Here is a 16,023-nt window from a genome sequence, read left to right as displayed (position 1 = left end):
AGAATTGGAGATGTAATTAACACCTGGAATGTGATTGCTTTATTAATCTCTAATGTAACTTTAACAGCATTAAATATACATACATCCTAGACGTGGCTGCTTAGCTTTTGGCTTTCTATGTAGCACACTGCTCCGAGTCCTAGTCGTAAAAGGCATGGGAAACACCTTTTTAAATCATGGTAATGGTGCCTTGCCGTAATTGGAAAAAATACAAATGCAATTCTGCATGACAGGGATAAGCAAATTGTAGAGTGGATAATATCTGCTGCTGCCCCACTAGGGCTCCTAAACTGTCTTATCCTCCTTTTCATAGTGACTTTGTTTCTGCTAAATAATGACAACCACTAAAACCAACCCATATCAGTTGCTCCCTGTCGTTGTTATTTAAACCTGTTAGGTTTTAATGATATTGAATTTGAAATTCCCTTGAGTTGTCCAAAACAATACATCAAATAGGCAGGTGGATATGCTGGCCTGAGCTCCAGAATAGATATCTGGTATTATGATATTTCCTGCAGGGCCCAGGTGAAGATATTACCCAAGCAAGAGGCTAGTGACTGTGGTCAACCAGAGGTCACCTGTGCAAAGGAGGCAACTCTCAGCAGCCCAGGGATTTTTGCTAAGTGCAAACAAAGATCTACTGATAGCATATCTTAGGAATTTTGAAGGAATGCTAGAAAAGTACCCAGACTTTTATGTGAAGTCTCCAGACTTTGAACTCTTGCCAACTAAAGATTTTGTTTTTGAAACATGACAGGGAACACAAAAAAAACACATCTATAGACTGAAGTTTTTCCTCTGGCCACCAGTTTGTGGCCTCTGGTCTAAACTCTCATACTTGTTCTCCGGTCTTCACAGGCTATTTCATCTATCCAGTATTGATTCTTGATGCTGTTTCAAACATCCTGAACTTTGGATGGACATGATTCTCTCCTCTGTCCTGAGCATAGCAGGCCATTCTCCTTTCTATAGCTTAGACTCTCTCTGCAATTACCCAACATGGAACACTTCCTCTTGCCCTCTGGTTATCCGGTGAGACCCAACTTAGGTCCTTGGTGCAGAAGCCTGTCCCCGGCTACTCCAGGCTCCACTCGTCACTTAATCACACACTCAGCTAAGTGTGCTAGACACTTAAGCACTCACCTGTCATTCTTCATGGTTGACTGTCAGTGCATGTGTCTTAGCTTCATTGATGCCCTGAGGCATTGTAGACTCTCATACATGGATGGAACCATACACGTGGCCTCTCATACATGGATGGGACTTCAGAAGACACAGTGAACCTCTTCTGCAACATTTTTTCTCTTACATGCCTCTGGTGACAAGGAGCTCACAGCCCTGCAGGCACCTGTGCCCGCTTTAGACAGCTGTGACCCTAAAATGGGTTTGTTTGCTTCATCAAGCTGAAATTTGCCTCTTCCCATGCTTTTGTTTTCCTTGGGCATTTCCCTTGAATTATTTTGCCCCTTGTGCAGTTGTTTTCTGAATAAGGAAGACTGTCATCAATCAAAAGGACCCTTTCTTGTGGGTCTAATGTGGAATTTTAATAGGGTTTTGAGAAGAAGCAGTGTTTTTATTTGGAAATAGACCATAAATGTACACAAGTTCTCTCCCGTCAAATTCTGAGGGAGATTTTAGTAATAGTTACCTATATTATGCCAATTCCATACGTTTTCTTTTGAAAGCACTTTTCTTTTGAGATTTCTACTTTTACCAGTATCAATAAACATTCCTAAAGTTGTGACCATATGCTTTGCTTGATATTACATCTCTTTGGAGAAATGGTTTCCTTTTTTCTTCCACACAATCAAAAGTCTAATTATATGTCTGTTAAGTTTTAAATCTCATAATATGTTGTAATGCTTAGATTCATCACTTCTGCTGGATATTATGGATATGAGGATATAATGTGTGTTGTGACACTCAGCTGTAAAAATAAAGGTATTTCCAGATTTGAAATTGTCTTAAGTAAGCAGACTTTTGAGACTAAAGCTTTCCCTTATTATTTTATAATACACTGGAAATTACATTTCAACAATAGAATTCCATGTTATGGTATTGGCAACTGACCAGACTGCTTACTGTAAATTCATTACTGTTTTTGTGTGTTTTCAGGTGCTGTGATTCTCTTGGGAAGAACCAATATGTTTCGCTTTAACCATCCAAAGGAAGCCGCCAAGCTCAGGGAGAAGAGGAAGGTGAGGGACACAGAGTCTCTAGGAGGGAACCACTGATCGTATGTGAGGATGAGTGGGTGGTGGTCACTCTGGTTCCAATCTTTTGACTTTCTGGGGTGCAGAACCGTGGAAAAGTAGTTCTGTGATCTGGATTGATTCTAGGGAGATTGTTTCCCAGCAGATGATTGGCTGATGAAGTAAGAGAGCAAGCAAGTAAATTCTAGAGCACACAGGGAGAAACTGCTCCTCCTAGATCCTTCTCTTCAGCCTTCCACCCTTCCCACCAAGGAATTGGGCATCATTTTGCATTAGGTGGAGAGTGACTTCCTCTAATCAGCATCTGTTAGGAATTAACCCAACATTGGAATCACATTAATCCAAAATCAGCCACAGTAAACAGATTTTTCATTGAGGTGGGAAGCGAGAGCAGGGGTGGGTTTAGGACAACTGGGAAAGACTTTGGTTTGGTTGGAAGGGGACGTCTAAAGGGCAGGACGTTTAAGTGCTGACGGGGAAGGAGCTAAGGACCAGAGAAAGAAAGAAATCTGTTCAGGGACATCATGGCTGGTCCTTAGACTGAAGAAAATAATAAAGGCTACAGCTAACATTTCTACGAGCCAGGAATGGTGCTAAACTTGTACATATATTCTATCTCTTTATCTGTGCAGCAGCCGTTAATACCCCCATGCTATCACCCCCAGGTCAAGATGAGAAACAGACCAAGAGCAACTCTCCCTAACTTGTTCTGTAGCCGGCAAGTGGGGAGCTTTGGCTGCAGTACTGACTTGAATACCAGAAGTGTTTGCCCTTGACCACTGGTTACCCAGCCTCTCATTTCTGTCTCCTTTATAAGGGATGCCCGAGGTTGCCAGTGCCCTAATTGGAAAATAACAAGAAAGCTGCAAACCTCAGCCTTCTCCTGGGTGGCTTTTTCCAGCCAGTGGAGCCTCTTATCTGCTGTAGCCCAGGGTCTCCCTAGAGGGTCGTTTTTGGTACACAGTTTCAGAGGAACAGAGGGAAAAAACATGTTTGCCAATAGCTTCCCTTGGAAGCAAAATAGGTCAAGCTCTTACTTTTGGTCTCCCTTCACCCCTCCTGCCTTCTTCTTTATCGTTCTAAGTGTGAGGGAATATCGCTGATTATAGGAGATTGCTGCCTGCCAGGTAATGGAGGATGGCAAAGGTATTGTGACCCCTTTCCTTGACTTTAACTGGCAGGGGAGACCAACTGGGTTGTGGAATTCCTGATGAATTTCCCCAGCCCTAGAAGGCCAAGGTCCTGCTGTACTTAGGAGAAGGCTTGGGTTTGAAATATATCAGGGCCTTATTGCCCATGATCTGCTTTCCTCAGATAGACCAGTTAATTGTGGTGCGTGGTAATTAGGAGCATGTGCACCTCATTGTCTCTCACATGTTGGAAGCAATGAGTCCAGAGCAGTGGCCTTTTATTCTCTGCTAAGGTAACCACTCTGCCCTGTGTCTGCCCTTAGAGTGGCCTTCTGTCCTCCTTCAGCTTGTCCATGACCGACCTCTCGAAGTCCCGTGAGAACCTGTCTGCAGTCATGTTGTATAACCCCGGGTGAGTGAACAGCAGCATCTCCTTCCCTGTGATGATCACTTTTGCATTTATTGTGCCAACTCCATTATAGTCACAAGGTAAAAATAAAACTTCTGCAACGGCGCCTCCTTATCAAATCAGCCGCCGTCATTTTCCGAGTTCCTTTCCAGCCCTTACTATATATGTGCATAATTTTACTTAGTTATAATCACAACATAAACAGTTTTGCATTTTCTGATTTTTCGCTTAACAGCATAATAAGCATTCATGAGTGTTGTTACAAGCTTCATTATCATTTTCATAACTGTCTAATATTTTAGAGTTGGCACTTTGATTACTTAGTGCATGATCCCTTTGGCTTACGCACTTTTATCTCGTTTTATAAATTATAATAACAGAGGCAGCCTGATTCTTAGGCCATCCAATGGAGCAGGAAATTATCTTCACTACTTCGAACACTAGGGGACTGCTGAGAGCACAAATGAGAGTGTTTTAAATTGACTTAGTGGCTGGGTGACCTTGGACAGTCAGCTTAACTCATGTCCTTAGTGGCTTCATCAATAAAATGACAGTGATAATGAAAATGCCTAAAAACAGGGAACTTTGAGGGCCCTTTTCGGTTGTGAGAGGTTCCATAATTTTATCTTTTCTACCAGGATAATCTCATGTAAAATAATGGAGGTAAATCAAATGGCTGAACAAGTGAAGTAACAAGAACAACATTTTCTAGAACTGTCATTTATTTAGTAGTTACTATATGCCAGGCACTATGTTAAGCACCTTGAATCCGTGATCTTTTAATTCTTACAAACCTATTCCCATTTTACATGTGGGGAAATATTTATACGTTTGCTCTCCGTCAGTTTCATGGTTTCTATCTGATTCCATCACTCACGCTTTGACTCTGTCACCTCCTGCAGTTGGGGGACTGGTTCCATTTTCCATTGCTCCCTCACCCCCAACCCTGGGATTTCTCACAAACATCGAGCTGTGTGCTGAAAGCCATTCACTCCTTCAGCCCAAGCCAGTGTTCTGGTTTGTGGAAAGCAGATACCTACAAGGAATTTCTTCAGTGTCATAGGAGGGATCTTTGATCACATTTCTGGATTCCTCATTTTATGGGCCAGTAAGCTGAAGCCCAAATCCAACACCTGCCTGAACTTAAGAAAAAAAGCCATGTAGTACAGCACTGTGGCTGTGGATTCCTGGGCGCCCCTGCCCCCGCTTTCCAGGATTTCTGGAAGCACCAGCAGTTGACTCCCTTGTGTCAGCCTTTGTCTTTCCTATTTGGTCTTTCCATTTTGTTACATGGTCATTGAGGAAAGTTGTGCTCATTAAATAATTCTGTCCTGAAATAAGCCATATCAATCAGACCTCTGAAATGGGAGAACATTCTCAGAGCAACTAAATGGTAAGTACTTCAGAGGCACGTTTTGTTGTAGGTCTTTAATTCCTTACAGTAGTTTTAGCAGTTGCCTTTTATTGTGACCAAGATGGAATCACTCATGTTTAAGTTTAATATAATACACAGATCTTTAGTGTAATTTCAGCTAAAATAGTGTGATCCCATCCGTTAAATATTGTTTGTCTAGTTAAATTGTCTGTGATATGAAGAGTGCTGGCTTGGTTTTGTCTCCTGGCCCAGGACCCAGTTAGTTAATCCTGGACAGGTACTATCGTTATTATCCTCCACAGTGGTGGTACCTTTTAATGTGAAGCCATTTGCTAATGTAATATGGCTATTCAATGGCTTTGAAAACCACAACGCTATCTTCACTCAGCCTTTCCTTTGAGCACAGGGTCACTAGCCATGGGCCCCTCTTTGCCTTACATATATACGTGGGATGGAAGTCTTTCTTTTTTCTCCCTAAAACAGGAGAAAGTGTAGTTCTCTTAAAAGTAATGCCATTTTTTGTTTTTAGTTTTTAAGTTCAAATAGTTTTCCTCAGTGTTTACAAAATGCAGGTCAAAGTTACTAGTTTTCGTCCTCAAAACTTTTCAGTGACTTTCCATGGTCTAAAAAATAAAGTCCCAGCCTGCACCATGTCACTCGGGCTGTCCACTGTCTGTGCTCGTCTCTGGACCTCTCTCCACGTGTTCTGAGCTCCAGCTTTCTGCTGTTGTTTTATTGCTCGGTCACATGTGGACTAGCCTGTGCCTCTGGGGCTTTCCTTTGCTAGTTCCAGAGCCTGGGATGCATTTTTGCCTGGCTACCCACTCGTCCTCCAGGGCATAGTACAGACAAACTCTGCTGTGGAAGCTACTCCTGACTTTCTTCCCCACAACCAAAAGTCAGTGTCCCTTCTTCACTGTACATTGCTCCATTTCTTTCCTCCTTATTTTGTCTTCTTTGTAACATATATTCATCTGTCAACAAATCCTCTCTGAATGCCTCCTATGAACCAGTCAGGATTCTAGGATGGGGGCACCATTGCCAGTAATCCTGAGAAGGTCAGCTTGCATACTTGTTGGAGGAGAGACACAGTCAACAGATAATTTAAAAATAAATCCAGGAAGTGAAAATGAAATGAAATCAAATGTCTTAAGACAGTGTTTGATGGAGTGATCAGGAATGGCTTCCTGAAGAAGGGATGTTTGGTCTAAGACTTGTATGGAGAGAAAATGACACTCGTAAAACAGAAAGGGGGAGAATGGAAAGCATTGAGACTGAAGGGGAAAGCAAGTGTGATGGCATCAAAATGAGAAGTGAAGAGAGGGCCAGAGTAGATGGGATATAGTAAGCAAGAAGAAGAGTGGTACAAGTGAGGGAGGGGAGGTCAAGGGCCAGCTAATGTAGGGCCGTGCTGGCAATTGGAAGGGGTTTGACTGTTTTTTAAGAGAGCTGGCAAACCACTAGAATGATTCAAGCAAGAGAGTAACCTGAAGATGTACTTAATACAAATATTAGGATGTATGCCATTTGGAGAATGTGGCATAGAAGCAGAAGACCATTTAGAAAGCTATTTCCTTAGTCCAAGTGAAAGGTAATAGTGGCTTGGATCTGCACTTTAGCCATAGAAGTGGAGCAAAGTAGAATCAAGGAATTAAGAGTAACTCCCAGGATTCAGGTTTAAACAGCTGCTGCAGGTGGTACACTCTTCCCTGAGATGGGGGAGATAGGGAGGACAGGCCTGGGCTAGCAGTCGAGTAAGAACTCTGCTTATGTATACTTCCTATTAGAATGGAAGCTTTTTAAGGTCAGGGGCCTTGTGTTATTCTTTTCTGTATAAGGTGTCATTCACATAACATGCTTAATAAAAATTCTGTAAACAGATTAAGAATAAAATTTTAGTAAGACACATGAGTCCCTTTGGGAAAGGCTTTTAAAATTTCTTTGGGCATGGATGTTCCAAATACTGGAATGAGACATATTATGCAGAGGAATGTGGTTTTGTGGCCTAATCTGTCTGCCTAATCCCAGGGGATACTGCAAGTCCCAGGGGATACTGCAGTTACTTGAATAATCTCAAAATCATGTTCAGGATCTTTAAGCCATAGGTGGGAAGAGGGCCTCATCTTGAAATGAATAACTAGGCCAAGGCAATCAGAGAATTCGGGAGAAGCAATCTGTTTTAGACTGAATTACAGTGGTTCTGGATGCATCTGACGCTACCATTATGCAGCCTGTTGACCTGACTTCAAGTACACATTTTCTCTCTGCTACCCCTTGCATTATTCATTGACACAAATTCAAATAAAAATTATTTAATACTTCATCATACTTTCTTTCTCTCTGGTTCCCAGGCCCCTGCAACTTGCCACCTGCTGTAGAAAGTAATTGCCCATCAATTTTAGGTGCCTGAGGGGTGGGTTTCCAGGGCCAAATCTTCAGTTAGCATTCTTCCCCATGGTAATGACTTTTAAGTGTACAGTTCAGTAGTGTGAAGTGCATTGACATTACTGTGCAACCAGTTTCATCTTGCAAAACTAAAACTCTGTACTCATTAAATATAACTTCCATTCCCTCCTTCCCCCAAACTCCTGACAATCAGCACACAACTTTTGTCTCCATGAGTTTAACCACTTAAGTAGAATCACTGGTGTGTCCTCTTCTCACTGGCTTATTTCACTTAGCATAATGTCTTTGGTTCATGTTCATCCACCATATAGCATGTGTCAGAACTTCCTTTCTTTTTGTGGCCAAATAATATTCCATTTTATGGATATACCACATTTTGTTTATCCATTCATCTGTTGATGGACTCTTTGATTGTTTTCACCTTTTGGCTATTGTGAATAATGCTGCTATGAACATGGGTGTCCAACTATCTGTTTGAGTCCTTGTTTTCAACTCTTGTGAGTATGTACCCAGAAGTAGAATTGCTGGATCATATGGCAGCCCTATTTTTAATTTTCAAGGAACTGCTATGCTATTTTCCACAACAGCTGCACCATTTTGCATTCCCACCAACAGGGCACAAGGGTTCCAGTTTCTCCATATCCTCACCAGCACTTGTGATTTTCTGTTTTTATAGTACACATCAAAATGTGTGTGAGGCAGTATCTTATTGTATTCTTTTCATCTTTATTTTCTTCTTCTATTTTCTCAAGAGTGTCCATTGTTGAAAATGGTGTTTAAAAATATAGAAAGAAAATCTCAAAATGTAGTTCCCCTGGTAAGTATAGCAAATAAATGATGAATGTAAATCTAACCTGGATGGATTTCCTGATGATTACATGACCTCTCTCATGTTCTGCCAAGTTCAGTTCAACTAGCTCACTTGCATGTTTCTCAAAACCCAGTCAGTCCAAGGAGTGCCTGTAGCCAAGGAGCAGCATGGTCATTCATCCTTGCATTGAAAGACATTGCTCTGACCTCTCAGAAATCGGCTGGGCAGCAAAAGCCCTGGAGAAGCTCACAAGGATCCTAGAGGTGAGGGCCTGAACTGAGGCAGCAGTGGGAGGAACCTAGAAGGGTGAGCTGCAGAGACAGTCAGGGCAGGAAGTCATGAGGTTTGGATAATGAATTGGATATGGGATGTAATGAAGGAAAGGATGTTGACTTCCAGTTTCTGGCTTCAGTAACTGGTTGGGTGCTGCTTGCCACCCAGCTGAAACAAATATGGGAGGAAGAGGAGCAGGTTGTCAAGAGGAAGGGAGGATAATGAGTACAACCTTGAAAAACTAGGCCCTGGGCCTTGAACTTTCTCCTGTAAGTGACTATGACTCCGTCAACGATCAGACACCCCATGGGAAAAGCTCGGGTTTGTGTGGCCTGTCACAGGTGATATTTCTCCACTTGGAGGATGAAGGCAGATCCCCCTGTTGAATAAAATAGATGTTCACAGCCCTGCCGTTTTACATCATTCATTCAGTGGTGCTTGAGAGCCCATCATTTGTCCAGCCCTGTGCTGGGGCTTGAGTGATTGAGACAGACCAAGGCTCAGTCATCTCAGAGCATGATTTAGTGAACAGGGAAGACACTTGTAAAGCCTGTTAGAAATCAGGACGGTGGTAGTATTATCTTTGCACATGCCAGACTTGGATGAGTTTGAAGATCTTTAAATTAGGGAAAGCCGCACATGTCACCCCAGACCCATGCTCCCAATGCATTGCATCTCATTGTAAGTCACCTCCTAGGGCACCTACATAGTCACCAAGCCCTGTGAGCAGTCTTGTAGCTTCAGCAGGTGACCAAGCCCTGCTGAGAAGTGTGGAGTCTGGAGACCCTTAACCCCATATTTGCCTCGTCACCTCTCCAGGACCAGTTTTAACAGGAATCAAAAGCATTGATGGCACCTCCTACTCAAACAGACTTGTTTCAGAGCTTTCGTCTGCTCTTTATTACTTTCCCCCTCTTAGGCCAAACTAGGGGCTGACCCTCTTAATTGTTGTGTAATACAAAGCAGGTGTCTATTAAATGTTTGCTTCCCTGCCCGCCCCAGCATACACAAACACAAACACGCCTCCTGGCCTCCTCCTCTGTGCTAAGCCCTCATGCTGGCTTCTGCCTAGCAATGCTGGGACTCCCGTCCCTTGCCCAGGTCCCTGTGAAGCCGCCTGCTTTCCTGTCGGTTGATAACAGTCATCACCCACTCTATCCCTTGGGAATTTTTTTCCTTCCGCAATTGGCTCCACGTGAGTACTTTGTCCTCCTAGCACTCTTCCTCTTGTTGCCCCCACCTTCAGCAAGTATATAGGGATCTTTCACTCTGGGAAATCTTGTCGTCCATCACTACCAAAGAACATGTAGGACAGATTTTTTTTCCTTAAATGGACAATGTGGTCAGTACATGAGGAGCAGCAAATGTTGCAGAGCTCCGATTGGCATGGTTACCACTGTGATTCCTGACTTTCTCTATCTGATGGCACAGTGAAGACTTGTGGGCCTGTCCCTGGAGTCCTGTCCCTGCCGTGAACCTGAGGAAGGAGCTCACCACACCTCCTTAGCCCTTCCTGGTCACCCCCTCCTCCTCTTCTCAGCATCTGGCCTGGCCCCTCAGTACCTACCAGGTGGTGACTTCCAAGCGTCAACTCAACCTGATCATCTCTGACTTTGGTCTCCAATGTTATTTTCAGTCACTCTCCACCCGGAACTTTATCCTGTGATTTACATGGGTCACACCTTTCTCCAGGCCTCTGCATCTGTAACACTGTCTGTGACGCCTTCCACCTCTTCTTCCCTTGGCCAGTCCTCTTCCTCTTTTGAGCTGAGCATAGAGTCGTATCCTCAGGAAGCTTTCCGTGCATTTCCAGTTGGAGCTAAGTGCTTCCCGTGTATCCTCTCGCAGGCATTTTGTGCATTCCTGTATCTTAGCTCTTTCCAAATTTGTTCATTTGATGTTTGTGTATTTAATTGACGTAGGCTTCTTGAGGGCAGGCACTATGCTTCATTTATCTCTGAATCTCCAGAAGACCCCACAGAGTGGGCACCTCACAAATATTCATTGAGCTGTAGGTTTTGGCCAGCACATGTACTCTCAGCACAAAGGATGCGTCTGCCCTCTCACAGGTCTGCCCAGGTCTTTTGTCAGTGGTCCCTGTGTGCTGTTTCCTATCTCCACATTACTTGGCCCCTATCTTTGTGAGTCTCTCACCCACACAGATGTGTTTCTACAAGTTTGGTGGCATTACAATTACCATACCTCTTGGTTTCTTTGGTATTGTGTAGACATGAGTATGTTTTTGCAATTGACTCAAAAATTGCTGCATAGTACTCAGTTTTTCCCAGAACAAAGCTCTCCAAAAGAATGACTGGTTTGCAAATTATTGTATCCAGTAAGCTCCAAGTTATCTTCAGAGCAATGTGATTTTTGTCTGTTCAGCAGGCCATCTACTAATTTTCTAAACAGCCCATGTCTAAAAAATACCCTGTGGTCTGAATTATAGTAAGATTTGCAGTTTTAAAAGCAAAGTTCTTGTTCCCCAAGAACATTGTATCAGCCCAACTGGGCACATAGAGTTGGAACAGAGTTTGGGCAATTACCGCTGGCCCACACCTCAAGCTCCCTGGAAGCCATGATTTGTATGCACACATGCGTGATACTTGGTGCCAGAGAATTTTTGGATTAGGCAGAGAAGCCTGGTGACTTCCTTTGGGAGTTAGTTCCACATTGGAGAGGTGCCCAGCCAGGGTCTTTGCCAGGAGATAATTTTTCTGCAGGGGAAACATTCCTCCTCAGCTGGTGCAGCGTCTTTAAGAAGAAACCAAGCCGACTGCTCAAGCCTCCTCTGCCTTGCTTTGAGACTGCAAACAGGCAGCTAATTTGGCAAGATGCAGAGGCTTTCACAGCTTCTTGAAAGTGCTCAAAGCAAAATTAGATAACTTCCAAGCTCATTTCAGTCTTGAAAATAAAAGAATTTTTCACTGGCACATTAGCCTCCTCTGAGCACTAACCAGTAGTGAGCCCATTTAGATGGATGTATTTGAATAATTAAATTCTAGCTTTCAAACCCAGTTAGACTAAAAAATATCAAAAATCAGGATTAAACCTGTTTCTGGTGAGCCATTGAAGGAGCATCATCCCAAGGAGTGCAGCAGCCTGAGGGGGTTTGGTTAGCATCAGGGCTAGTGCAGACCCAGCAGCCATGGAAGGCCCCTAACTCAGAGGTTGGTCTGAAGTCACCGACAATCGGGGAAGAAGACGAATGAGTGATACTTAAATGTATTTTTTACTTTAATGTGTTCATTATGGGAAATTTAGAAATCACAAGCAAAAAAAAAAAAAAAAGAAGCGACTACAGTTAACATGTTACCATACCTTCTAGCCCATACCTCTGTTTCTTCCACTGTCCATCTCTCTGTCTCTGCCTCTCCCTCTCTGTGTGTAGATGTACACACACATTTATATATGTACACACATTTATATATATATATTTATATTTTATATCTTTTACCAAGATGGATTAATATTGGACTTTAGAGTTTTTTGCACTTATTATTTTTTATTTCATAAATTTTTTTACATTATTTTAATGTCCATATGATATTCCATTGTATGACTATTCCATACCTCAGTGCTCCCCAGCCTTTTTGGCACCATGGACCAAGTTTCGTGGAAGACAGTTTTTTCAGAGACAGGGACAGAGGAGGGGGATGGATGGTTTTGGGATCAAACTCTTCCACCTCAGATAATTAGGTGAGTCTCATAAGGAGCGCGCAACCTAGATCCCTTGTGTGTGGAGTTCATGATAGGGTTTGTGCTCCTATGCAAATCGAATGCTGGTACCAGTCCGCAGCCTGGGGACTGGGGACCTCTGCCGTACCTTATTTAACGTCTAGTGGTAGGCATTTTGTTGTCTGTTTTTTAACTATCACAAGTTATTGGGCTGAAGAGCTTTGTAGCTGAATCTTTGCATTTTCTCATGATTAATTCCTCAGCGGGGAGGAAGTAGCCGTAGAATTGCCAGGCCAGAGTACATATAGTTTTAAGGCTCTCGATGCATGTTCACAAATTATTTTACAGATTGTTTATACATATATCACCATCATTCCCACTGATAGATGAGACTATCCTTTTTATTTATTTATTTTTTCAAGCTGAAAATGGGCCTTCTTAGAGTGTTGAATGTGTCAATATAATTACACCCTCCTAGACACAGTTCTAGGCTGTCTTCACAGGCCCTAGAGTCTAGGGAATCTGGCTAACAGTGGCTGTCTCTAAAAGCAAGCCCTGGCCATCCTGGTCATCACCAAAGACTCACCAAGCTCCTAATTAGTTCTGTGCTGAGCTACTTGCTGTACTAGAATGCTCTATGAGATCAGCATCCGCCTTCCTGGTGCTTTCAGATTAAGAATGGAAATGGATTTCTGGAATGTAAAGCTGGAAAGAACTAGATTCCAAATGTAGAGTTCTGGGATTTGAATACCAAAAGCCAAAGGCACCAAGGAGATAGTGAGGGCTTCTCCCCAGATGACAACATTTATATGAAAGGAAATAGTTTTGTTTTCCTCCCTGTGTCCCACTCCTTCCCTATTTCTTTCATATCTTCTCCCTTGGCCTCCCCTCTCCTCCCCTCCCCTCCCCTCCCTTGGCCTCCCCTCTCCTCCCTTCCCCTCCTCTCCCCTCCCCTCCTCTTCCCTCCTCTCCCCTTCCTCATCTCCTTTCTGCCTTGACTAAACTGGGAGGATGAATACGTCACATTAGGGAGAGAGTAAGAAGACACCAATGACAGGGGTATGCCCTTTGTTGTACTGAGCCTTAGCTTTGCTGTCCACGACTGTACACTTCCAGAAAACAGACATAGAATCTAGTTTGTTGTTTACTCAGTGCACAGCAGCATACCTGGAACTTAGACGTCTAATAAACATGAACTAAGGGGAATGCACTTTTCCCCTTTGCTTTCTAACAATGTAGAAGGGGCTTCAGAAACAGAATCTGCTGGTAGCTGGAGATATTCTCAACAAGGTTTGCACCTTCATGTGAGGTCATGGTCCCCACTGCGTGTCCTGGGAGGGAAGAAGACCACATTCCCTTGCAAGCACAATTTTCTCTTCTCACTCACTCGCTGCTACTTTATAATTTGTCTTATCCTTTTTTTTTTCTTGCTCACCTTGAGCATGGACATTTTATACATGGAGTTGGCAGTATTTATGTTGCTGGTAACTTGGTAGTTAGCCTGCGTTTTAGTTGATGGTTATTTACTGTGTTTATCTCTGCTGGTTTATTTTATTGGGCCTTACCATTTTTCAAAAGTTTAGTTTGCTGCAAGGCTGGTTTCTTCTCCAGTTTTTGGTCTCAGTTGTCTTGCGTTTTTATGGACCATTTACTAACTTTACAGTTGGCTATAGATTGCCTTAAATAGCTTGTTAAGATACACAATCTTGGGGAACATGTGATGAAAGCAACTGAAAGAAGTAGGCTTCTTCCTCCATTAACTGAGATTAGTGTTAATTGGAGACTTGCTTTTTTCCTTTTTGTCCGTGAATATTATTCCACTGTGAGCCACTTTAACTGATGAGCTTCGGGTGTTTTCTGTTTTCAAAGTATGTAGGGAGATGAGCTCTTAAATTCAAAGAACAATCTGTCTTTATTCAGTTACTTCAGATTGTATTGTCTGAGTGGTGGGATGCATTTTGCTTCAGCCATTTTATAACCACACAATCTAAAACTGAATTGTCAAGGTCAGCTGAGCAAATGAGACTGTTCTGGTGAAATGATGAATGGCAGTTACAGGCAATGGTGGGAGAAAGTAGGTTTCCTCCTAGTCCTACATGGTAGCATGATTTTCCTTGGCAGTAACATATTAACTTGATTACATGTCACCGGCTCTGTAATTTATTAACTCATTTGATTAGAACATGTTGCTAATTCAGTCAAGATTTCCAGTTGTACACATTCATTTTTGCTTCTGGATCTTTGCATATGCTATTCTCTCCTTCTAGAACACTTGTCCATTTGTCCACCGGCTCTTCACATGACCAAATCCTACATTGTCTCCAAAATCTCCATGTAAATGTCACTTCCTCAAAGAGGATTTACCAAACTCAGTCCAAATTTTACCTCCTGGGCTACTTATTCATAGCATCCTCTATCTTTTCTTGTTAGCACTTTAAGTAGTTGGTGATTATATCTGTTTGTACAACTGTCTACTCTTGGTCTCTGTATTTAGTGGTAAGTGGAAGAGTCTGGTTTTTTCAGTACTGTATTCCAACTTCTAAGTAGGTGTTTAAGGGAATAATTCTTGACTGAATGTGTGTATGTGTGAACTGTTTCGAGATAAGGAACTTCCATACCCTCCTTTTATCACAGACCATGACTCTTAACCTGCAATGGCTGGCTTCCAAGTCAGTGACACCATATGTTTAGCCACCACCAGCAACTCCCATATCTCATGACCTAAGGTTAATTGTCATCATTGTTGGAAATAAATTGAAATGAACCACAGATTGATAGAAGCAAAGCATAAGTAAAACAATTGCTATAACCAGTGTAGATTGAAAAAATTATTTTAAATAGGTAGTTACTCCCATTATAAAGTGAAATGCTTATTATAAAAAGTAACACATTCAGAAATGAATAAAGTAATCACAAGTATTCATAATCTTTTCACCAAGAAAACATGATTGGTTTATATTTGTAATATTTGCTTATATTTTAGGTACATATATTTAAGTGTACATCAGATATTGTAATTATGCATTATATAGAGTATTTAAAAAACAGAATTGAGATTGCACTAGATATACAGTTTCTACTTTTTTTAAACATTTAATTGTGTGCTTTTTCTCACGCTGTTGAATATGATTCTTCATTTTATGTTTATATCATTATTGATTTAACTTTTGACTAATCATTAAGGACACTCAGAACTATTTCCTTTTTTTTCCATGTAAATTGTTGATAACATTTCAATTAATCTTTATATAAATCTTGGTCTGCTTTGTTATTTTGTCAGCTAAATCCACACTCAGAATTCTTTCTTTGATGGCAACTGCTGCTTAAATTAAAGCAACATGGGGAGGAATAAGGAGGGAAATGTCAGGGAGAGAAATAAGGGAAGGAAGGACTATACCACTGGGTTGGAGACCTAGAAAAGAAAATGCACTGCAACAGAGAGCTGGGCATGGCAGACAGGCTGGTGCTCTGAGACCTCTGGCAGCCCTGGTCTGCGATACAGAGGCGCACATTTTCAGCATTGCCTGGTTAGGCGTATTGGCATGTTGTCTTTCACATGTGCGATCTCAGAGGCGTACACATGTGTCAGGTGGACTTGCAAAGCTCTTCACTTCAACAGTGTATCATCATGGCAGAGGAACTGCGGTGCCTTTTATGAGTCTCTTTTGCATCTTCAAGTTTCCCTTCTCTGTTCTCTGTTCCCTCTACCCACAAATGTGCACAGTGTTTCT

At 42.2% G+C, this 16,023-nt stretch overlaps 1 protein-coding gene across 15 annotated transcripts in view; it reads left to right on the top strand.

Moving 5' to 3' along the window:
• Nucleotides 1-16,023, top strand: part of KIF16B (kinesin family member 16B) — a 302,464-nt gene that overhangs the window by 163,656 nt on the left and 122,785 nt on the right. For all 15 annotated transcript variants that reach the window (XM_009436832.5, XM_063803041.1, XM_009436829.5 and 12 more), the window contains 2 exons: nt 2,116-2,198; nt 3,667-3,755. In XM_009436832.5, the coding sequence (XP_009435107.2) occupies nt 2,116-2,198; nt 3,667-3,755 (172 nt within the window). The remainder of the gene's footprint in view (nt 1-2,115; nt 2,199-3,666; nt 3,756-16,023) is intronic.

This window comes from Pan troglodytes, chromosome 21, assembly GCF_028858775.2.
Source record: "Pan troglodytes isolate AG18354 chromosome 21, NHGRI_mPanTro3-v2.0_pri, whole genome shotgun sequence".
Taxonomy (NCBI): Eukaryota; Metazoa; Chordata; class Mammalia; order Primates; family Hominidae; genus Pan; species Pan troglodytes.
Note: the sequence above shows the minus strand (reverse complement) of the source record. Positions and strands in the feature narration are given on the sequence as shown.